General features: G+C 36.6%; 1 protein-coding gene across 3 annotated transcripts in view; it reads left to right on the top strand.

Annotated features, from left to right (window-relative positions):
- Positions 1–17,525, top strand: part of LOC131046345 (nudix hydrolase 23, chloroplastic) — a 50,884-nt gene extending 33,359 nt beyond the window's left edge. The window contains exons 3-7 of one of the 3 annotated variants that reach the window (XM_057980070.2): positions 2,081–2,157; positions 3,129–3,264; positions 3,389–3,529; positions 4,364–4,422; positions 16,852–17,525. In XM_057980070.2, the coding sequence (XP_057836053.1) occupies positions 2,081–2,157; positions 3,129–3,264; positions 3,389–3,529; positions 4,364–4,422; positions 16,852–16,912 (474 nt within the window). In that variant the 3' untranslated portion in view covers positions 16,913–17,525. Of the gene's footprint in view, positions 1–2,080; positions 2,158–3,128; positions 3,265–3,388; positions 3,530–4,363; positions 4,423–16,368; positions 16,626–16,851 lie in introns of those variants that run through there. The other 2 variants (XM_057980069.2, XM_057980068.2) reach the window with 2 other exon arrangements.
- The last annotated feature ends 8,359 nt before the right edge of the window (positions 17,526–25,884 follow it).

The following is a 25,884-nucleotide window of genomic DNA, read 5'->3' on the forward strand; positions in this document are numbered from 1 at the left end:
TTAATAATGCTGGCATTTTATCAAATAGTTTGCATTCAACATTGTTTCATCATATTTTCACAAATAACTAGCACATAATTAAATTTATCAACTGCAAATGCTGAGAACAACTTTTCTTTATAAAATTTATTGATTGATATGGATCTAGTTAACAAGTGATAAATATATGCATCGTTGGTGTAAACTGTAACTTTCAAATCTTCCTTTGAAAACTAATAATACTAAGTAAAATAAAAATATTAATAAATTTAAGTGCTGACCCCTTTTGTACAATCCAATGAGCTAATCCTTTTTTTTTCCAATCAGCAACGGTTCATAATTTTCAAAGCCTCCTCAAGGTTGAATGGCAATTCCCAAAGGTTGTACGGCTCCCTTAATATTGGTACATCAGCTTGTTAAAGGCTGCAATCCATTTTCTAAATGGTGTGCTAGCCTTTTAGAGTCTATTAAAGGCTACAACATAATTTATTTAGTCTTTTATGCCTTCCAAATGAGCATAGATCTCTCCCTTTGTGGTTATTAATGTGGTACGGCCTTTTTTTGGGTCATAATATGGTATAGCTGGGGTAACTCAGTTGCAAATAAAAATATCTTTTTTTAACTCATTCACTTTTGCACACACTACACTTGTAATTTTCTTGATCCTTTCACTAGCACACACAACACAAAAAATGTGATATATGCTCATTTGCACATACAACACTGAATTTCAAATTTATTATTTGTTTGCAAATTTAATAAATTTGTACCTGCAAACCTGTAAATTTGTCTTCTGGAAAGATAATTCTTTTCAAACAATTTCTTGTACAATCTCCTTCAAGTTTGCATCAATCAGCACATTGTTAACTCTGGATGAATTCATCAAGGATTGGTTGGGTAAGTATTCGTCTAGGAAACCAATATTGTGTTAGGGTTTTCGTCCCAGGTTGAATAGCTGAACAATATTTTAAGACTCCCAAAGAGAGCCTCACCAAAATATATCCAAGAATTGAATAAAATGAGTTTCCACATCCTCCTTTTAAAACTCCTTGTGGAATTTTTTTGAATTTTAATTATCGCTTTTAAATAATTATTCGTTTTGCTCCATAAAATTAACTTTATAATATTTTAGTTTATTTTTGACTGCAAGTAAGTCACTTAAAAACACAATTAATTAATTAAATAAAATAGTCAACATAGAAGCACAATTTATGAAATACATGTTGCCCGAAAACATTAGTTTAGACAACTTAATTTAATTAATTAAATGATTTCCTTTCTGAAAACGTTTGCCGAAAATGGGGACATTACAATTGCATCCTACTAGTTCAAACAAAATTCATTTGTTCCATATCTCTATGCTTGTGTAGAAAAGGAAGTACCCCAACGATGGCATTAGAGCCTAGTAAATCCTTTGTTACCGACCAACAAATGTTGTTATCTTAAAATTGGAGAGCCTTATGAACCTACTGTTGTAAGTCATATATGCTAAACCCATCAGATTTATTCCACTGATATCCAATTGTAAGCTATTATTGATAAGGAGCCAAAACTCAGCTTGGAAAACTGCACCTTAGGCCTTCCAAGTTAGATCAGTTTTAAATGTTGAAGATGATTCATATTGATATAAATACTACCGTACTGGGAACATAATTCTACATCTTTCTTGTGCAAGTCTCTTTGGAAAAGATTTCGATTGTTATATTATTATCACAGTAACTTACATTCTTCCACAAATCACACTCCACTGCTTGTCAGTTATAGAGATTGATATGTACAATGAACGGACATTTTTATACTTATCACAAAGGAGCATGTTTTCTTTGTAGACATTTGTTGAAGTATAAATTTATATTAATGGATTTATTTATATTTATGATTGGCAAACGTGATGAACCTACCTTGTTATTTATTTTGATTAATCTTATTGCATAACGGAATTTAATCTTGCATGGATCACTAAGCCCTAGGCATGGCAGCCCAATAATTGAAGATAACACAGAATCTCCTCTTGTGGAAAGGAATTGTCATTTCTATATTTATCCAGTGAATGGTTAGATCAAATTCTTTTCATCTGTTGAAGTTGGATTTTATGTGCCAGGTTGTTGGTTGCCTAGTAGAGCACAATGATAAGGTGCTGCTTTGCAAGCGGAAGATACAACCATCTTATGGCCTTTGGTATGATACTTTGTGAACACTATTATTTAAGTATAAGAGGTAGGAGAAAATTTGCTATCTATAGAATCTCAAACTTAATTCGAGGATACTGGATATGCATGTACATAAGATGATATACTTGTCCTTGAGTGGTGTTTGGCGGACCAATGAATTTTACAGCTTTTTATAATATATGGATAAGCTTTTATAAGTTGCCAAACCATACAAAAATGTCATGTTATACTCAAACAATTAAAAATGCACTTTGGCGTCTGGAAACATTGGAATCAATTTTCTATGCTCCGAATAGGGCTTCTATTTTTCATGAACAGGAGGTCCCATGAAGAATTTTTTTTGCTATGGGATTATTTCAAATCTTTTCTTGGAAAATATAGGAGCTCCTATTTTTTAGGCCTGCATGCTTGAGCGGGTGAAAACGGGGTGGGGCTCGAAATTGCCCGACTAGCTTAGGAATATTATCTGCCACTTGTCAATCATCTAAGTTTAGATTATTGCTAGAAAAAAATTTGGAGGGAAAATAATTTTTTATTACTTATTTTTACCTTTGTATACACTCCATCAACACTGCACAAAGTAGAGGTATTGTATTCATGAGACTACCAGCATCCTTGAATTTTGGATTTTAAAATTTTAAGCCGAACTGTACTACAAAATTCATGAGACCAGCAGCTTTAAAATATTCCCAAAAAATCTCAGCAGCTCCAGCTCTAGTTTTTAGGAAGCCCCCCTCCATGGGACCCCAGCCTAATTGAGCTAAATGTGGGCTCATACTTTGTTTGAGGCTGTAATGTTTTTCCTACTTTAATGGAAAAAATATTGCTATTCTTCTCCTTTAAAGTCGCATCATCAAAGGTCAGGGAGAAAAACTGGTAATGACATGCTCATTTCAGGAACTTGGTATTCCATTATTTAGAATCAAATAATTTATAACAATTCATAGTTGTAAATTGCCTGATATTGGACTGTTACAGGACCCTTCCAGCAGGCTTTCTGGAAGTGGGAGAATCTGCAGCAGGAGGAGCAGCTAGAGAAACACTGGAAGAAGCATGTGCAGAAGTTGAAGTTGTCTCACCATTTGCTCAACTAGACATTCCCTTTATTGGACAAGTAAGGAAACTTCCATCTATAGAGTTATTAAGTGTTGCATACTGTATATTTTTCTATGGTTTTTTGTTTTCTACCTCTTCTTTATTGGCCAAAAACTTTCTGTTGTGCTTCTTATGCAGCACAGAGCTATGTTATTTTTCGAGCCCAATTCAAGATACCTCACTTTTCTCCAGGTCCAGAATCTTTAGAATGTGCAATGTTCAGCTTGGATGAAATACCATTTGACTCCTTGGCATTTTCGTCAGTATATGTGACATTGAAAATGGTGAGTATGTTATAATGTTTTTGCCTTATATTTGAATTTGACATTTGTCTGGCTGCATTAATTTCTTTTCTTTTAAATCATGCGAATATTGAGTAAGCAAAGGGCATAGAATTATGGTAGGGATTATATATATTTCTTGAAAAAAGAAAAGACTTTAACCACCGCTATCCTATTTGAAGCTGAGGAAGAACACATTATTGAGCTTAGAATGCCTTTCATCTTAAAAGACACTTCTGAGGGCATCTATAAGATCAAAATAAACCAGGAGTTTGCATCTAGATATGTTTTTGGCAGCTCCACATTATTTCAGCTGCTATAAGAAGTGGAGTATGTCCATCAGGGCTTGAACCTAGGTCATGATTATGATATTTTTTCTTACTTATCACCAGACCATGGCCCACTATAGGGCTAGGAGAATGATTTTAAACAGCAATGCCAATCTTTACCTACATGCACTGTGAAAGAACCAATTGCAATAACAGGCTTGAATATCTTTATGACTAATAAAACATATTTGACGAACTGCTTGCAACTTTTAAATATATGGTGAAGAGTATTTTGGGAGAAGAAAACATGTTTGATTAGGTTCATCAAGGTTTAGCTATGTCACCCTACGTGGGTAAGGAGCTAGTTCAGATGTTGAAGTTTGTAATCTTGTTATTTTGAAGCATAAAATTAAAACGTAGGTCTGCTACATGGTTTTAAATCCATATGAAACTAATTTTTAAGGTAATGTTAATGGTAGGCTACTAAACTTGTATAATTATTGCAATGTTTCCTTTCATTTTTACTGTTTCTTCAACTCCTCTTATCCTCTTGCTTATGACTTTGCAGTATGTTGAAGATGTTAAGGCTGGAAAATTTTGCTTCCACTATTGCACGATTGAACGAAGGTATGCTCATTAAAACCTGCTTGTTATGATTATGGAGTGTAGATGCTATAATGGTATTTTAGGGAAGTTCAATGGTAGTTAACAAACATTCTAAGAATCAGTTATCTTCTAAAAGCATTGGGAGATGAATTTTTTTCCTCATCCATATAATGTCTCAAAAATTGTTTGGGTCATGAGAGATATCTCAAAAGGAACATGCTTAGAGAACTGTGAGAAGAGAAGTAGGGAGTTCGGTTGGAAATTGTTGTCATTGACGTCAGAGCATTTTGTGGTGTATTTGATGGAAGTTAGCTTGTGCCAAATTTATGGCACTATGATTGAGATGTCATCGAGCAAGGAGGAGATAAATTGCATATCTATTGTTGAGTTCAAAATTGCAACATAATTATTTACTGTTGTGGCCAACCTCCCTCCCTGTGGTGCCCAATTTTGGGCAACTTAAATTTGGAAATCAATTTTCTAAAGGGAGGCTGACCTCTTCCAGCTTAGGCACCCATTTTCTTGGGAAAAAAACTAAATAAATAAAATTGTTTTGCTTGGGCCAACCTCGGTTTGGGCGTCCACTTTGAACATGCAAATAAGAATAAAGTAAAATAATTAAATGCTGTCTTGGCCGACCAGCATGAAGAGAGGTAACCATTTGTGAAGGGGTGCATGTTGCAAGTATAAAAGAGAGGTTATTTGATCAAGTACTGTTTGTGAAGGGGTGCATGCTGCAAGTATAAAAGAGAGGTTATGTGGAATTTATTTGATCAAGTATTCTTTGAATTTTATTCCCATTCATAGTAGATTTTGAGCAGATCTAAAGTGCATATATGAGCAGTTTTCAAGGTAGATTATTGCAGACCTATGAGCAGAGATTTTTGAAGATCACAAGCAGATTTGAAGAAGCATTATTGCAGAACTATGGGCAGAGTTTTTTGAAGATGATAAGCAAGCTTATTGAGCAGATTTGTGGAGGAAGATTAGATCTGATTTAAGAAGATCAAGTTCGTATCACTTTATTATTTTGGAGTTTGGTGCTTCGTTTTAAAGGGGATTGGTGTCTCCTGTGGGTTGGTGCCTACAAAAATGTAAGAAGTTTCTAATACAAAAGCAATATTTTGCCACGATTTTCTATTGCAAGGGTTTTCATGCAAATTGTGTGTTCTTCTTGTGTTTCTACTTGTTAGATCTTGCATTTGTGGTTGATTAAGTTTTGAAATGTAAAAGTTTGTAAATATATTGATTGGGGCACCCTATGCTCTTCAAGAAATCTTGTTGATTAGTGTTCAGAGAAAGTGACAAGAAAACTATTTCTAAAAGAGGAACTTCTCTTGCTATGAAATGAAGAAATAAAGCCAAGCATGAAGCTTGCAATTTTCGAAATGGTAGAGGGATCTCAAAGTATTTGAAGATTTGCTAAAGGCTCGTGCAACCCCAACTATATGTTCAATAAATGCTACAAATGAATTTTGTGGGCCTTGGAATTGTTATACAATTTTTGTGGCTTGAATTTGAAGGCAAACTATACAACAATAATCAATAAATGATTTGGAGCCTAGGTTCATATATCTATTTCAAAAGACAATATGGCAATGATACTGAGTGTCCACATTGAATGCTAACCTCTTCAGAATTTGTCTCAACTCTCAACTATGAAATGTCTTAGACACAAAGGGGCCACTTTGTGTTAGGCATATAGAATATCTTCAAGATTGATAATGCAAAATAATCACTTTTTGTCTTACATGTTATCCTTATTGTTACATATTGTTTAAATTTCTAAATCAATCTTGTTTGTCCCATAAAGTTTCTGAGCACCTTTTGACATCTAAGAGTGACCTTGATTGATAGGATTATTATTGGAGGGGATGCAAAAATGGGTGATGACAAGAAAATTTGGATAACTTCTGGTTTCTCAATTATAATTAGACAATTGAGCAATTGTAAATTGTTTGCTCTTCTATATAATAAAACTGATACTTGAATTAATGTTAGAAATAACAATGCATAATCTATAGATATATCTTTATTTGCACATGAAGTTCTTATAGAAATAGATTAGAGATGGTCAGCCAAGGATCATACTACTTTCTTTGATGACACTAAGGCCACTTAAAGGACTTAAAGGACCTGGTGGTTGGCACATAACACAACCACCTATGAATCAACTCCTATAACTATTGAAAGATGACAAACAATAAATACATTGTTGGATACAACCATATTAACAAAACACAATAAAAGGCAATATATGCTAATTACATCATTCCCCTTAAATGAAAAAGTTGTCATCTAGATAACAAAGAAAACAAATAAGCATCAAGTAACATCAGGTAAGAGTTTCCAAACTTGTGATGATGTTGTAGACAAAGGAGTACCTTGAGGTTGACACTTCTGCTAGTAGAGGACTGACACAGGAAAATTGAAAGTACATGCAAAACCTAATTTGATTGTGCACTAGAGTTGGAAAATGCTTCACCCAATCCATTATTGAACCCAATTGGTATTATAGATATTTCAAGATTATCCTCATCAACAACATCATTCGTATATTTAGAATAAAATTTCTCCCCATTCACCAATTGGTAAGAATCTTTGGTTTTGCCCATTATATATTTTGAGGAAGAGATATTTATAGAGGGCTGATCAAATATATTAGAAAATCCATTGATGAATTTAGCAAGGGCTGTACAAGTGAATGATTGGTATCTTGAACAAATTGTATGGCAGAATATGCACTATTGCACTTTTTTTTGGATAAAACGTATGGTACACAAAAGAAATTGGATGGCTGGACTGAATTTCATTATTGACCAAACGATAGTGTTGTGTAGTCTTCACAAACAACACATCCTATTTTTTTTTGCCCTAGGAAAATGAGGACCCCCTTTTTTGGCTTTTGCTTTTCCTTGTTTTGGTGGTAATGGCAAAATGATCTTGCACCTCTCTTCCCCTATCTAAAGTATCCCATTAGGTTAATTGCCTTTTTAGCTTGAAAGAATATCTTAAAATAACCTAAGTTGCCTTTGGAAGCATGTTGAAATTCGTTGAAATGGAGAAATTATCTTTTGTAGAAATTTTTGACCTATTTGAACCAAACATTTTTGCCAAATGTCTACATCTAATTGAAATCCCTGCTAAGTTTTTGTATTGACCAAGCTACCTTCGAACCTAACTCGATATGCACTTGAACGAGACATGTAACTTTAAGAGAAGATCCCCTTAACTCGTCGGTCACGTCCACACAAAGTTTGACTTCTTGCAAAATTGTAACTTTTGGCCCCATTTGAACTTGACATATTCGGTAGATTTAAATGTCCAGTTGCATTAGCGACCACATGGCTTGCATACAATATAAAGTTTCAGAGAGCTTGCTATGGTGGAGAGAGTGATGCCATCCAAACTCGATGTAATGTTTGGTTGGAAGAAACTCATGAAGAAATGTAACTAGTTTTGAGGACGAATTCATTCCTAATGAACTAGATATCAAATGCAACGAAATTTCCACATCTAGTTAGAATTCACGAAATCTAGAAACACCTTCTTTTCTTGCAAGTGTTTTATATAACAATGTTATAGGAAATGGATGATGTGAAGTGTAACTTGACATCCAAAGAATGAATTTAAATGCAAAAAAAGACTAATTTCACAATATAAGAGAAATTGCAAGAGAAGTTGATCCAATCGAATCTCATACATGTTGAAAACATAAAGTTTATTGGCTGTCCAAATTCTTGCCTTCTGCCATTAATGCTCACCTACCTACTTTCTAGCATTGAATGCAAATTACTTTTATGTTTTACGATTTTCAGTTTTATGATGATATGACTTACTTTGAAATCTCAAAATTTTCAAAGTGGGAATTTGAAAGGAAAGTTGGCAGTTGAGAAGAGATGCATTGATGACCGAACCTATAATTTCATAATTCAAGGAAAATGGGCTTAGAGGGGAAAATCAGACTCGTAGAGAAATGCTGTCATGTCCCCTCTTTAGCTCTGTCTAGCAGAGACATGTGACTTAGCCTATTATGGAGTCTTGTAGGTTGGCAATGGTGGATAGAGACTCAGTCAGGATATTCAGTGTTTGGATTTGGTGTTTCTGGCAGTAGTAGACCAGTTTGGAGCAGTTCCTACTTTTTAGGAGGTTTTGACAGCGTCCAGGGTTGGGGTTCCTTGAGACCATTCCTTGGTTTCAGTTTCAAGAGATTTGGGTGTGTTTCCTAGTTTCTAGGAGCATCCCTAGATTTTAGGGATGAGATTGCCAGTTGATCCATGATTTTCGACATCAGTCACAGACAGGTGGCAGGCTCCGTTTCAGACTTGTGGAGTCAGATGAGCATTATACGGCTATTTGGGATATATTTTTAATATTTCCTAAGTTAGCGTCTTATTAATTAAATAAAGCTATTTATATAGCTAATTGGAGTTATAAGGGGATTTTGGCTTCTTTTGGTCAGGCAGGCATATGTGTTATAGCTCGTTGGAAATGTCTTGAATTATTATAACTTATTTTCATCATCCGGAGACCTTCTGGCACCTTGAGTTTTGTTATTTGACGAAAGGGGTGTTTTCCTATACATAAAGGCCTTTTTAATTAAGAATATGCCATTATTTAATAAAGGTAAAAGCATATTCTCCCTTTAGGGTTCGAGTAACTTTGAGAGGGAGATAAAAGGAGATGTTGGCTCATTATTCTATTATCTTTTTACATCTTCAAATATTATTTTTTTACATCTTCAAACTTGGCATTTGTGAATTTGCTCTGAGGAGCGATTTCTGGAGAACTGGGACGCAAACCCCAAGGCTTGGATATTGGGACGCAAACCCCAATAGAAGGTTTCAACAGCTTCATTTGGTTTCAGACTTTGATTGGAGTGCAAGTTCAGCATTGGAAGAGCTTTGGCTTTGGACGTTGGGTATATTGCTTGGCTGCCTGGACGTGACTGCAGCAGCCGTACGACCTCCTTCCAGTTGGCACGTGGGTTGCTGATTGGTATTCATCAGCCATCTCTTTTCATTGTGCGTGGATGGTCTTTCTTGCAGCTGGCAACATTATTTTGGTTGGTAGATACTTTGCTGGCATATCATTTATGTATTTTGCCTGGTACGATTTGTAGCTATTCTGGATTGGTTGAATATTATATTATTGCATATTATTTTCCAGCCTATTTCATATTTGCTGCTGTTGTTATTCATTGTTTACCTATATCTGGAAAAATACAAACAAAAACAAAAGACACAACCTTTCTGCAACTTCTGTCTCTCTCTGAAAGATCATTTAATAAACAGGACGAATTTATTTTAAAACAAATAATTAAAAATTACAGCCTGTCAGCTTAAAAGATCCATCAGGGATCTTTCAGTATGTAGGGGAGATAGGCCCAACAAGCATGATGATTTGAGATACTCCAAAATCCTGAAATTTGCAAAGTGTAATTTTGGAAAGGAAAGTTGGCGGTTGAGGAAAGGATGCACGGATAACCTAAACCTAGAATCTCAAAATTCATGGAAAATGGAACTTTACAATACCCCTTAACGAATTTTACTAAGGATATTTGATGAACACACTTTGAATGAATACCCTTAGACAATTACTCAACATTGGGGGCCCAACTAAAGGTTTCTATGTTTCAAATGCAAAGAACCATGAAACTATAACCATCAATGCAGAAGAGGACACATACATATGATAGAAGAAGACTGTGATGGAGAAACATCCAGCAAGAAAACAAGGCATTCTTAGTGAATGTCAGGGGCACTGTTAGTGAGTGTCAGGGGCACTCTTAGTGAGTGCTAGGAACATTTTCAGTGAATGTTTGGGGCACTCTTAGCAAGTGCCAGGAGCATTCTTAGTGAGTGCTAAGGACATTCTTAGTGAATGTAGAGGATACTCTTAGTGAGTGTCAAAAACCTAACAATATTTGTTTTTCGTGTGTATGCTCCGTGTTTTGTGTGTATTCTCTGTGTCTGTTTCATATCTGATGTATTTTCAGCATGTTTATTCCATGTGTATTTTCAAATCCATTTCATATTAAGAATCATTTTGAGCACTCCATGATCATTGATTGAGGACAAGCAATCTTGAGTGGGGGAGACTGTAATGCCCCCACTTTGAAATATAATTTAATAATAAATAATGATAATAATATTAAAATACAAAAGAATAAAAATATAATTTAAATTAAAATGTAAAATAATATAGTTAAATATAATTAAAATTTAATTAAGTTAATGAATGGTCAAAAGACATGAAATGAAAAGTTGTGTCTCCCTCAAACATGAGATATAAAAGGGAGAAGATAACCTCATTTGAGGGGGATAATTTGGGAATCAAAAGTGCAGATATGGTTTAAATAAGAAGTGCAGAACTGATTGCGAAAGGTTGTGTCCCTTCCAAAGGACAGAAATAATAAAGAGTCACTCTCTTTTAAAGGGTGCTAAGGGTGAAGGGTGTGTCTCTTGCCAAAGGGCATACATGATGAAGAGGTGCGACTCTTGCTCACATTGGAGGATATAAAGTGGAGAAGTTTTCATTTGAGAAGTAGGGATCCATGGAATAGAAAAAAATATATGAAGCATTAGAAGCAGATTTAGAAGCAGACCTAAGTCAGAATTATAAGAGAATCTGGAAGAATGATATGAACATTTATCAAAGAGATCAGAACACAAATACAAATCTGCAAATAGTAATAAAGTAGGCATTGAAGGAAAAGAAGAGGAAATATTAAATCAATAACCAGAGAATCAGACTTGATGGAATAGAAAGGATTTTTCACACACACACACACACACACACACACACACACACACACACACACACACACACACACACACACACACACATATCTGAGTATAGACAGCAGATCAGATTGATATAAACAACATACCTGTGCATTTAAAGAGGGAAACGACATCAAACTAATCTGTCCAAATTAGCACAATAGACTGAAAATAGACAACCTGCATTAATTCTACAAGTATATTGGGCAAAATTTAGTGTTCTCCCAAAGGGGACATTACATTACTCGAAAGGGTTTTCGCCATGTATGTCTTTTGTAATGTGTAAATTTAAGGTTGTATGGTTCTCATTTTATTTATTTTATATCTTGTTTATAATGATTAGTAGCCTAAGATCCTAATTTCTAATAGTCATGCTATTCAAAGAGTTCCCCCAAGGCATGTTTGGTGGCAGAGATATACATGTGTAGTGGTTGATTGGCTTTAGGTGGCATAAGCATCAATGGGTAGGCAAGATATTGTTTAATGTTGCCAAAAGCTTGTTGACATGAATCATCCCAAATGAAGTCTATATGTTTTTTGAGCAGATGAGTGAATGGCTATCACTTGAGTGATGAACCTTCTAATACACTACAATCTGCCTTCAAGTGTATGAAGTTGTGTGAGATTTCATGGTGAAGGCATATCTAGTGTAGCTTTAACTCTGTCGAGATTGGTCTTAGTCTTGTGTCAAGAGATAATATAACCCAAAAGTTTTCCCTTAGTAACATCGAAGACGCTTTCTTGCATTCAAGTGAGCTTTGTATTCTTTGGGCCATTGCAAATGTGACACAAGATGTGTTAGCAACAATAAAGAAGGAAAACTGAGAGGGGGGGGGGGAGGGGGGGTGAATCAGTTTTCACTGGATTAACAAACTTAACCTCAAATACAGATCTAATAAACTGCAGTAATAACAAAGATAAGCAAATAGATACCACAACACACAACACCAAGATTTTGATGTGGAAAACCCGGTTAAGGGAGAAACCATGATGGGAACCTACCCACTGTAAGATGATACTTTGCAGTAGTATGTGTAAATATTACAATGGGGAATGCACATGCATTCAAGCACACTACCTAGAGCTCGCTGCTCAAATACAGTAACCCGGAAGGCAACAACCCTTAGGGAAGTCTCACTGACTTACAACAAGATTCAAACTACAATCCAGAAGAAATGAACTGCAATAATAGCATCTCCAAATGCCTGATGACAAAAGGCGGGTTAAATTTTGGTCAAAGTCATGGAACGGAGAAAAAGTGCTGATCAATGTTGTCAGATCCATTGAATTGATTCAAGAAACTATTGATAAACATGGAGAGGTTGTGGCGGAGTATGTATGTATTAAAGAGGATGCAGCAGGTATCTCTTACTCATGGGTCGAGATGGAGAGTTTGGAGATCCCATTTGATGAGGTTGCGGCTATTAAAAAATGCCCTGCATAAAAGGAAGATTGTGTTATCTAATGAGGAAGATGAAGTCTTTTGGTGTGGTGCTAGGTCAGGGAATTCGGCTAAACTTGGCTACCAGATTCATACGGTATCTAGTTCTAATTTGGATTGGCCTAGAAGTATTTGCTGGCATTCTTATGTTCTCCCGAAGGCAGGAGCATTCTCGTGGACAGCTTTGCATGGATGCATTTTAATGGGAGACCGATTACAGAAATTGGGGATAATGGGTCAAAGTATTTATGTCCTATGTCTTAATAGTTCTGAATCCTCAGATCATATTCTATTGAATTATCCTTATGCAAATGAATGCTGGGATTAGTTGCGTCTGTCATTAAATTGGATTGGGGTCAGACAAAATAACTTGTTGCACTTTCTTCGAAGCTGGCCAGCTAAGGACAAGAAAAATACTAGAAGTGATGTATGGATCACAGCTCCTTCAATGCTGGCATGACATTTGTGGAAGGAGAGGAATCACCGTACTTTTCAAGATAAAGCTATGTTTGGAGAAGATTTATTTAAGAAGATAGAATTAGCTATTTGCGAAGTAGCGAATTTGAATCAATTGGGAAAAGGAAATTCATATTTCACATTATGGGATTCAAAACTACAAAAGAAATGGTTCAGTCTCAACACTCCTCAGTTAGACCCTAATAAAGGAAAAGATAGAGGGAATATTAAGTGGAAAGCACCGATACAAGGTAGAATGAAATTGAACTTTGATGGAGTAGTGCAAGGTAACCCGGGAGAAACTGGGGCAAGATGTATCATAAGGAATGAAAATGGGAAGTATATTTGGGCTATGGCAAGAAAGGTTGGTTTTGCCTCTAACAACGAAGCAAAATTCGAAGCATTGGCTTATGGATTGGGGCTATGCATTATAAAAGATATTAAAACTATAGATGTAGAAGGGGATTTGTTATGATGCATTAATGCAATAAGCAAGGGCACCATACAAAATTGGAAATTAAAAAAACGATTGAACAGCATTAGAGATCTCCAATCAAATTTGGAGGACGTTACTTTCTCTCATGTATATAGAGAGGCTAATGGGTTAGCGGACAGGCTTGCTAATATCGGTATTGAGATTGAAAGGCAAGAAATACGTTGGGTAACGGAAGATATTAGAGAAGATTTAAAGCTCATCACCTAAACATACTGGCCAGATGGATAAAATTTGGGTTTGATCCCCCAAATAGCAGTAAGCGGTACTTGGTGGCAAATGTTTTTCGAGCATGATGTACTGAGAAGATTTTATACAGATTTGATTCAATCAGAATCGGATGGCTTATTGCAGAAATTAGAAAATATCTCTGGTTATTGCAGGGTGTTGGGATTGGGTGGAGAATCTAGAAAGTTCGATGTTATTATATATGCGATGAAGTGAAGTATTTCTTGCATTATGGGTTTTTGGCTGTGGATTTTCTTGTGTGTGCAGGTAGTAGTGGGTTCAAATGGCAGCGAAGATGTGTTTCGGAGTAGCATGTATTTGTCGGGAAGAGGATTTTGACAGCCAGTTGAAGGGACTCTTCATTCTCAATGAGGAGTCCTTACTTCCAGAGATCAAAAATGTGCTGGGGGAGGTCTGGTATGGGAATGGCCACAAGCACAATGGGGAGATTTTTCAAATTTTTTTACAACAATGGTAGAGGCTACAGGGCTGCATTACATTAGTGCTAAGCTAGCCCATTCGATCCTGCAGGAGAGGTTTTGAGCAGCAATGATAGCAGCATTACTTCCAGTATCTCCCAATCCAAAAAAGGGATATATAGCAGATTTATTTGATGCTGAGGCAGTTGGAAAGAAGAAGAAAATGGCTGAGGCATTGTCTTTGAATAGGGATGGGTTAGGAATGTTCTCTCTCCCCCTTTGTTTCCTTTGTGGTTTAAACGGGGATCTTTTCTTCGCCTCTCAGATGGAGAGGATTTATGTCCTGAGTGAAGGGGTGATTGTAATCACCCATTGGATGTACTAGTTTCTTTGATATTAATGAAAAGGGATCTACCCCAATAAAGGTAGAAACTTGCCTATATATATCCACAAAAATACAAACAAAAAGGCTCTAACAAAAAACCAAATAACAAAGCGAGAAAAGAAATAAACAAAAGCAATGCCAACAAAAATCCAAACTAAGTTCACACGGAAAGGAAAGGAGCTAGGGAGGGACGAGGGAAGAAAAAAGAGAAGGGCAAGGAGTAGAGTCAAGAACATTAAGGTGGGGGGGGGGAGAGAAACAAGAAGAAAAGAGGGACACTGTGACAAAAAAGGAAAAGAAGTGTGGAGGGCGACACAAAATACGAGAGGAAGGACAAAAGAAGGGAATGGGAGAGGGGAGGTGGTGGGCGGGTTCAAGGAGAGAACAAGGGTAAAAGAAGAGGAAGTGGGATAAGGTTTGGGAGGAGGGGAGGGGAGGGGGGGTTAGCTAGGGGGGGAAAATGGGGTGATTGAGGAGGAGGATGGGGTTGGTTTCGAAGGTGGGACAACAGGGGTTGCCAAGAGAAACTAAGGTTCCATCCACTATCTTGCTTGAGATTGGGAGCATGATTAGAGATTTCAATGGCTTCTAAGAGTTTCCTCTTGAAGAAATTGTCTTTTCTAGCTAGGACTTGGGTGTCTTCAACATGGATGTGGTATTTGGTTTTGGCAAAATGCTCGGCAAGTGCAGATTTCAAGACTCTCATGAGTTATGTCAGCTTGATGCTCTTTAATTCTAGTGAAAATCGAGTGACTTGTCTCACCAATGTAGGGGGTGTGACAAGAGCAAGTCACTTTGTAAATGTCCGCATTAAGGAGGAGGTCTCTAGGGTCTTTGGGAGAGGGGATGCGGTTTCTAATAGTCCAATGGGTTTGAAGGTACAACGAAGGCCCTTTTTATGGAGAATCTTGGAGATTTTATTGCAGAGGCCTTCAATGTAGGGGAGGGAGACAATGGGAAGAGAAGGGGTGATAACCACCTTAGGTTTGGGATCACAATGGGATTTGGCTTGTTTGAAAACCCTAGAGATGTATTTTCTTTTGTACCCATTCAATTGGAAGACGCGGGTGAGGTGGGCCATCTCTAGGTCAATGTGATCGCGATCACAAATCCTTGAAGCTCTGGTAGCTAAGGTTTTGAGGATTCCTGATTTTTGGGATGGGTGGTGATAGGAAGAGGCATGAAGGTAGAGATCTATGTTAGTGGATTTGCAAAAGACTTGTTTGGCTATGGAGCCATCTGGCTTTTTGATGAGGAGAATGTATAAGAAGGGGAGCTGGTTGTCATCTTCAATCTCTTTGGTGAAGGAAATGTGGGGAGATAAGCTATTTAAGTGAGAGCGGAAATTGTTAAGCTTATCACGACTGTGGGGCCAACAAATGTTACATTATCTCATACACATTAAAAAATATTCAATATGTGGCAAAGTGCCATCTCAAAGTGGATGCTCTCTTGTCCATGCAGGGACAAAATAATAAATAAATATGGACATTAGAATGCAAGTTTGAGGCACTTTTCCCAATAGTTTGCAAGATCCCATCTACCATTTGCTTGAATGACCACTTGGCACTCATTTCATCGAGGTAATGGACATAGGTGTGCAGTAAATGCTAAAACTATCATCCAACCCAATATGACTCAAAATCAAGCATGCTCATTCGAGGTGTTGAGGTTCTTTTTGCTGTCTCTTCTCATGTTTGTGGATGTTCGTTGTTTTCCTATTTGCTGTAGATGTGTATACAAGTTTTTGTATGACACAGGATCCATGCCACTGCCTTTGCTGGAAACTTTTATTGTGGATTTTCTACAAATTCATTTCAGATCCTTGGTGCAACACAGAAAATTTCTTTCTATGGAATTTATAAAAATGCTGGAAAAGATATGTGGCTAGTCTCGGATAGAGGTGACATTCTTTATGATTCATGGATGTTTTTCCATAATGTGTTGCAGTTTTTGAATTGATACAGTTGTTTAGGATGTTGAGGGAGAGTATCAAGATATTTTTAAAATTTTTATTGCTTACTTGCTTTCATATTTTATGACATATAATTCATAATAAAATTATATGCGATTATCACTGTTGAAATACTGTGGAATTTGAATATATCATTATTGTTCGAACAATGTGGACTTTAATACATTGGTACTGTTGAAATACTGTTTAACTTGAATAGCCATGCTCATAAATATTCATGTTGTGGAAGTTCCATTTAAAAAGTCTTTGAGTGTGTTTCATGTGGCAGACCAGAAGCCAGTCCGTCTGATCTGCAAGGTTTCCTTGTTACCCAAGAAATGTGTTCCTGAATGCCAAGCTTGCTGACGAAGCTCTTTTGAGAAGTGAACAATGGGAAAAATGTTCATCAATCTCTTCTTGGGAAGAGAAATTTTATACCTTGTAGTCTATATCAAAAACATTAGTTAAAGAATAAAGAAATACCAATTGCTATGCTTGTAGATTTAACAACCATGCAACAATCACATCACAAATGTTAAGTACTCTAAATAACACCAGGATACAACCTTGGAGTTTCATATGGTCAAAACAACAGTGGACCAGTATTTTTTCACAGGTTTGTTTGGCTGATTCTAGAGCAATAATTCCGAAAGATCTAGATACACAAATTGTCCATTCATAGTGTAGAGCATGGAAATTTATAATCATAATCATTTGTGAAGCTTAAACTCCAAAGCATTTATTCAGAAGCCAGAAACTGAAATCTAAGTCTGTTTGTAGGTAATTCATTTGAACTTCTAAACTTATGCATCTGGGGTCTGGATTGAAAGTCCTCAGTGCTCAACCTGTTTTGGATCATTCAGAAATCTCTATGCTTGGGCTTACTAGTCTCTTGCAAAAACATTTTCATTTACGTATGAAATATACTAATAGGCAAGATATATTCTCCTTTCAAATTCTTCATTTAAGTTTTTATGCCTATTAGGGTTTATTATGCCACATTACTAAGAATACAAATAAAAGTTCTTTGCACTGTATACATGCTTTCCCCTTTTTAAGAAGTTAAAGTACAGTTTACTATTTGCTAAATGATTTGATATATAAATGGACAAGGGACTCCGTTTAGTGCTTCATACATTTGTGTTTGTTCAAATAGTTGAAAACTATGTCCCACATTCGGCACTAAAAGCATTAGACTGAAAAAACCATTTTGTTCTCTCCTCTGTGCATTTTGGTTTTGTGTTTGATTATATTTCTATACTTCTATTCTGAATCTAAGAGTTTGTATTGTATTCTATTGTATTGGAATATATACTACAGGAAATCTTTCACTTCTGTTATATCTGCATTGAACTTGCTTTAATTCTTACCTTCTCTCCTCACCGAAGTTTCTGTAAGGCACTCCTTTCCACCTTTGCCCCTTAACAAACCCACTGTTCTTATGCCCTGTTCTATGATGGCGTGTGAGTAGTGAATATAGGAAGTGTCGAAAACATATGTATTTTGATCAGATATCTCAAACAACTGCTAGAGTAGTTATAGCATCAGGGTGGGTGAAAGCTAACTCAATCTCTAGGGTAGTGTCATAGTATAAGCAGTTCACCAAACATTGTGGTAGGGAAGATGCTACTTTTGGGGTACACTGATTCCCACAACTTCTTATACTTATTTGAAAAACTTGTGCAACCACTTGCTATGCCATTGCCCCAATCATGTGCAAGGAGGATGAAGTACCATGATCAAACGAGTCAACAGCCAAGGAACTTTTACTAGAAGTTGACCAGTGTAATTAAATTGGCCGAGATTCATTACCTATTTAGTTGAAGGAAGAAAGTGAGATAATTATTCTACGTGTCTCATCAGTGTGCTACTATCTAGGTACCATGACACATATTAGAAGGATTCTTCAATGATATATCAAGGTCAATAAGTATACTTACCTTTTCTTATTAGGTAGACACATATGCCTCTCCCTTTTTTTCTTCTCTTCTGTTCAGAGGGTTTATTAACCATAAAAGCATAACAGGATGGAGATTTAGATGATATTATAAATTTTCTGTCTTCCATTTCTTTGATAGGCTTTTCCATATCAGGATAATCGGTAGCACAAATAAGAATTTTCTTACCTACCTACATCTGTTTACCGTGTTTTTTTATCTCCATTATTGGCATTGTTTTGACTTGAACTTTTGGGGATCTTTTGAACAAACTTTCTCTACAATTTTATGCTTCATCTTAGGAAACTATATATCATTATTGACTGTACACCCATTGTGGAAGGATATTTTTCTGATGCAAATGCCAATCTAGGAGCTTTAATTCTTTCTCCATTTAGAGTTACACGTGTTTATTTGTGCTGCCATAAGGAGAATATGTATCAATGAAATTGCCTCCTAATAGAATGTCAACTGGCATTTTTCTTAGTTCAAAGAAATCAGGTTAACTATTGCCTTCTATAACGATAGTTTCCTAGTGTTTGTGCCTTATTAACAAGTAAACAGTTTACCCCTCTACATCCATACTTTTATATTTATTACGCTCTTTTGGTCCCAAATTTTAAGTACTGGAAATTTGCAAAATGATAGACACACCTATGTCAATTTTTGCATCGAAGAACCCATCATTTATCTGTACTAAAATAAACCAAGCATACTTTCCATGTATTAAAGCAGCAATTTATTCTGGCTTAGGCTATGCTCAAGAGAGGGTAGACATGATATTACCATAGTGTAATGTCCCATTTTGGGATTTACCTTAATTTAGTCCTGAGACAACCATTTCAACTTAAGGTGAGAATTGTAATACTTTTATAAATATAAATCTAAAGACATTGTTAAATTCTAAGAATAGTTCGGAAGGTAGAACTTATCTTGATAGCTTTCTCTGATTTATGTACTTGAGATATGTGCTTCCATATTGTAAACTTCTGCTCTACTAGGGAGATCCAAATCTGAAAATAAATAAGTAATAAAAGTCTTCCCATGTCTTTTTCTTATCTCCCCTACTTCCCCTTTTATATCTCCGAATTAATTGAAGAGTCGCATCCTTATGCAAATAGTCATCTCTTTTAAATGAGACATGTCCTTAGTCGCTGATCTTCAATCTACTATTAATTTCTGTCATTTGTTAATAATAATTATCTCCACCTTGAATGATAATTGCTGCTCATTAATATATCAGCGCTTTCTTTTAAACTTATAACATGGATCGATCTCTTTCTATTATTAACAAACAGATCATTAATAGGGTTGCTGAATATAATCTTTCCTTGAGCACTCCTCAATGTTTATCGCTACTTTGTGATAATCGGTGTCTTTATGCTCCATGGAGCATCTTTCCCTTGCATATGCACTTAATCCTTGCCTTATTACAAATTAGAAATCTGCCATTGTCGATTTTATGCCTCTCATTTACTAATTGTAGTCTTTAAACCTCAACCTTGATCTGGCGATTATGACAATCGCGGCCATTGTTAAACATGCTGCCACTTATGAATTCGCTGTTCTTTAAGACTGGTCAACTCATCATCCTGATAATCATTATGCTAAGGTCTATCTGATTTTTTATTACTCATAGTAATTATTGTTTTGTGCTAACTGTTGTCATTCATACTAATCGCTGTCAACATAAACTCCCTGAAATCGCTATTTGTAATGAACTTACCCCCTTAATCGCATTACTTCATGATTTAAACAAATCACTCCTTAGCCACGTAATTGTGTTTTCTCTTTAATATTGATTTAATATTCGTTTGACTTTGTATTGACCTTCAATAGTTCGCATCAGATAGTAATGGCAGTGATGATATAAGGAAACCCAATAATATAACCATAGCTCAATTTTACAAGAGCCTAAAGTTTCCGGAAGGATTATTATCAATGCAAGATGCTGGTTGTACTAGATGCCGTTGAAGAATAAGGGAATCCACTGAATTATAAGCACCTCCGTTAATATTGTGAGAACTTGATGTTGGTTTGCCAGGTCTTACGCATTTTACTTGTATGAAGCCTCCGCACCCATTCATTGAAAGGAAAGATTAAAGTAATTGCTTGCAGAAGTATCGGCTAATAGCCATATAATGGTGACTACGATATCATCACACTTCCTTAATAGTACGGGGATGATCGATAGAATGGAGTCTTTACTTAGTCATTTTCGGTCATTCTTAGTATGTGCTCATGATGTTTCTGCCTTTCAAACGTATTTCACACTATAGACAACATATCTGAGATCTTTTGATACAATTTGGTCAAGAAGTACTAACGATGTAAGGTCAAAGTTGGGGACATTACACATAGTGCAATTTGTAGGGTCAGGAGCTTTGAATAATTCTAGTTTAGACAAGAAATTTTCTATATCTTTTTCTTCAATCGTAACTATCTTTTTGCTTTAGTCTTGATGATTTAGTAAAATCTTCAATTTGTTGAAATATTACATTTAACAACAAATGTTTCATAGATACTTTCTTCATCAAAATCAGATTCTTGTTTCTATTTAGGAGTCACAACAGGCTTTTGTAGTTGTCTTTTGTAATTCTACTTATCTTGACGTGATCATACTGTGGCAACTATGAATCATGACACAGAGAAAAATTCTGTCCTCCTCCACCTCTAAATGCATACCTTGAATATGGTAATCCTCAACCTTCTCTGTCTTGCTTTGATCTATTCATCATTGTAGCTGGTAATTCTTCAAGATCATCTGCAAAACTTTCTAATTCTAAGGTCACTTTTAACCAAAAAATGAAGGTCATTGTGGCAATCAAAATATAAGACGTCTAAGTACCTTTATTTCATTACTATATTGGGTTCTTTTTATTATTTTGAGACTAACTTCTATTATCGTATTCATGAAGACAAACATGTACACCTTATCCCTAATATCTTCACTTAAAAAATATTATTTTTCATACGATAAGTATTTATTATGAAGAATTTTAATGATTTTTTCACAATCCATTACAAAATTCACATTTTTTTATGAATGTCAAATATGTACCTCTTTTATTACATTAAATGAGTTAAACTCACAAAGTCTTCTTCACACATAGAGTATGCTATAATTTTAATAGTCTTTTAACACAATTATGCTTGACATGTATAAGGAAATATATTTTGTTTCCTCCTCTATTTATGTTATACAATTTACACGTTTTATTTTCCTCATGTTATTGAGATGGTCGATTTGTTACCATAATTGTTAATCATAGAGGTCTTTTTTTCTTCTCTCTAAACCTTACATGATTTTTCTCTATAGGTATATGACGAGGGTATAGAGTTTTTAAAGTAAATATGCACCATCAATGCTAAGTTACTTTGGAAAGAATTCAAAACTGTGATTACTTTAGAGCACATTTTTAGACAAGATGGTCAAAACACTGATCGACAAATTTATCAACTTTTTAACAAATATAAAAGATGCAAGCCCTATATAGATGTTGCTAATGACAAGATCCAATGTAACAATCAATGTAGCAAGCAATGAAGAGTTTGACAATAGTGTTCATTTGTTTTCAACAAATATAAATGTTTACAACCATAACAAAAAAAAAATCATTGGCAAATCTAGTTGCACTTAGTATCACTGCAATTATTGGAAGTGTTAGTACCACAAAAGAAATTTCAAATGATCAGCTTGATATGGGATTATTATTGAATAAGTATGCTAAAGGTAATGTTTGTTGGAGTTATTTGTTCAACTCCACAAGCCCAAGAATTATTAGCAAACAAAACACGGGTCACACAAAATAAATCAAGCAAAGATAATATGCTCCATAACAACTTGAGAATTCTATATTGATTGTACACAAGATTATTGGAGACACAATTACAATGAATGAATGAATCCTTATAAAAGGTTGAATGAAACCCTAGATGCAAAACCCTAATATAATATTAAATTAGCTAGTGCCAAGTGTCACAATCATAATGAATGAGACAAGTTATTACTAGCCTAATTAAATAAAAAGAAAAAAAATTAAGTTTAACTTATGTGAAGAAGTAATTAAATGACATAATTAATTAATAATTAGATAAATGTTCTAGTTACTCCAACACCCCCCTTAAGATTAACTTAGGGATGAGCTAAAGAGCTAATATGAATGCATGTATGGATGAGTACCAACAACTAGGCCTGATCAGGTACTCGTACAAACCAATGTAAAGTAATGCAACTTTTACAAATATGGAAAATGAGAAAAACCCAGTGAGAGAGAACTCCTTACCAAATGGGAGAAAATATGCACTAGTGAAAGAAGGAAATGACTCAATGTGACCCCCAAGGACTACTTTTGTCGTAATAGAACAATGAATATCCCCCATAAGAGAGACAAACTGAGGATAAGAATTCCCCCGATGAAGAAGTCATTCCTATGCTAATGGTGAACGCTTGAAGATCAAACACGATCCATTGCCTACAAACAACATTTCTTCCTTTAGGCAAAATGAAATCTACTAGAGATATGAGAAGCTGCTCCCATAAAGAGGAAGATGTAGGAATCCAAATTCAAATATAGAATTTGCTAAATGCTACCATGTCTATGAAAGATGATGATGCCACAAACTAATCAGGTACATTTCTAATCAATGTAAGAGGTGACAAATTAGGACTCCACGAAAGTTGATGAAGAACAAGTTCCATGGGTGATGAAGATGGGTTGACGACACTAATTTGGCTATCAAGAAGGAAATAAATGTAGTCGGGAATAATCAGTTATGTTATTGTGTCGTCATTATGTTGTGTCATCATTGGTAATTGTGTGTTATGGGAGTCAGTTAGTTCACCCGAAGGGCATTTGGACGTGACGGTTGGTTGCACCCCCTTGGGTATTATATATTGTATCTTGTTCCCTCGGGAAATCATCATTTTTGTAACTGGAGACTATATGAAGGAAAATATACTTGTTCTTTGGAGTTATAACACTTATCTTATGGCATACTAGCATCTCTTATTCTGTATTGTGCATTTACTTCATATGTCTATGAAATAGTTTCCATAGGTGAAACATCTGGCGTAGTTGCCTAGACATACTCGGGAAAGGAAGGAGCGGATGGCCTAATCGTTGGTGAGATTAACCCAGAGGCCGACGATGCATAAACGAAACCCTACGACGGAGAGGACACCGCAACGAGGGAATTCTCAATCCTGCTTCAGGCGGCCATCGAGACCTACGTCCGAAGAGAGGCCTTTGAGGCTGATGTCCCAACAAGTTTTGTGTGGACCGCACTGGAAGTTAGCCCCGCAGCGAATTGGTTGATGAACCACCTCCCTCGGTTGCTTGCACATGCATCACTGGCACAACGAACCTGCCTGGAGGAGATTGCTTGTGAGGAGCGACGCCAACAGGTCCTCCGACAGTACGAAGAAAACAATCGTTGTTGGGAAGCAGAGCGTGATGACAAGAGGCGAAGAGGAAATTGAACCCTGAACCTCCGGGAGGAATAAAACAATACTGTAATAATCCCGACACAATGTTGACATAAATTGTAGTTGAAAGGGAAAATAATAAAAGTTTTTTTTGTTTTGTGTACATGGTGTGTGCTTGCTATGTACGGAAGTGATTTATGCCCAATATACTAAATAAGGTCAAAAATAAAAAGATACAAAGTGACGAATGGGAAGTAGCACAAAGAGCGTTGAATCTCAGACAACAGATAGATTGAAGGCGTAGGCTAAGGCAGCTTGCCAAGGGACCACCAGCCGAGGGGTTGCTCGAAGAGAACCCAAGAGGTGTCACAGAGGTTGTGGAGGTAGAGATAGACGGAGAGAATTACACTCTCTACACTGTCATAGGGTTGCTCGAAGGGAACCTAGAAGGAGTCACAGAGGGTGTTGAAGGAGAACTCTACAGTTCGCCAGAATACCACCGTAGGGTAAGAAGTCGCGAAGAGTTGGTGGAACAAACAAGGCGAAGTCTAAACCTGATCGACGTTACCAGAGACCTACTAAAGAACTTGTCCATTTCGGAGGACAACCGGAGGGAGACAACCGAAGTTAACGGTACGACTGAAGGTGTCGGGGGAGCACAAGGGTACCGTACGAGAGGCAATTTGTTTGGTTCGGAGTCAACAACCTTCCCCAGAGGACTCACGAGTGGAGGGCTAGGTGCAGGAGGGGGAGGTGGAGAATCACTAGGTACAAGCACACAAGGCATCGGAGGAGTGAGACCCAGTGGTGGGATGGCAAGTAATCAGAAATTGCCAAAGTTCATAGGCGATGGCAAGGAAGATCCCGTACGACATTGCCGTACATGTGAAACAATTTGGTTGGCCAATCGAGTGACCGATCATGACGACTGGGTGCAGCAGTTCCCAGCCACACTAAGAGGAGTTGCCATTGATTGGTACTCTGACATGGACAAAACTGAGATTGACACATGGGATAAATTGGAGAAGGCATTTAAAACATAATTTCGGTTGCTTGGAGATGATAACGAAATTGTAGTCGAAATCTACGGTACCAAGCAAGGTACTAAGGAGACCGTCTGCGCATATAGCCCAAGGCTAAAGGAATTGTTGGGAAAGATGGAAAGCCAACCGATAGATGGATTGAAGAAATGGTGGTTTGTGGAAGGATTGAGATCCTCATTGCGTAGAAAAATGAAAATTGTTCTGCCAACGTCATATGAGGATGCCTATAATAGGGCGATGGACTTGGAAAGCGAACATAAAACATCAAAAAAGAAGAAAACTAATAAATCTTCATCGAACGAGGGTGATGACTCTTCCGAAGGGAGCAACAACAACGAGGAGTCAAGTAAGAAGGTGCAAGCGCTCTAGAAAGACATGAAGCGAATGAGGAGAGAATTTAAAGCAATGAGAAGCACGGGTCGGACCGAAGGGGATGTATGGTGCACAGAGTGCAAAGAGGAAGGACATATGAAGGGTACCTGTCCGAAGAAGGTCTTTTGCGAGATTTGCCAAGTGCTGGGAAAGGAGTGCCCATACAACATGAAGACATGGAATGCACAAGTGCTATTCATTGAGCAGGCCACAACATCCGCACCAGCGGGTACGACCCAACAAAACAACATAATGGCAACCTTGGGAGGGTACCGGGACAATAGACGCGGCAAAAGGAATAATAATAATAACAATAACAATAACAATAACCGGGGCCGTATCCAATATGATGCCAAGGGCCGACCTATGATCCAGTGTAGGGCCTGCTGTCAGTGGGGGCACTTCGCCCGAGATTGCACGAAGGAGGCTAACCAGCAGTATCTCTGCCGATGGTGCGGACTGAGGGACCATGAGGATACAAACTGCCCGAAACCCGAAGTCAATCTTTTGAACATTGAACCCACTCAGGCAGAGGTATTGGC

Source organism: Cryptomeria japonica, chromosome 8 (genome assembly GCF_030272615.1).
Source record: "Cryptomeria japonica chromosome 8, Sugi_1.0, whole genome shotgun sequence".
Classification (NCBI taxonomy): domain Eukaryota; kingdom Viridiplantae; phylum Streptophyta; class Pinopsida; order Cupressales; family Cupressaceae; genus Cryptomeria; species Cryptomeria japonica.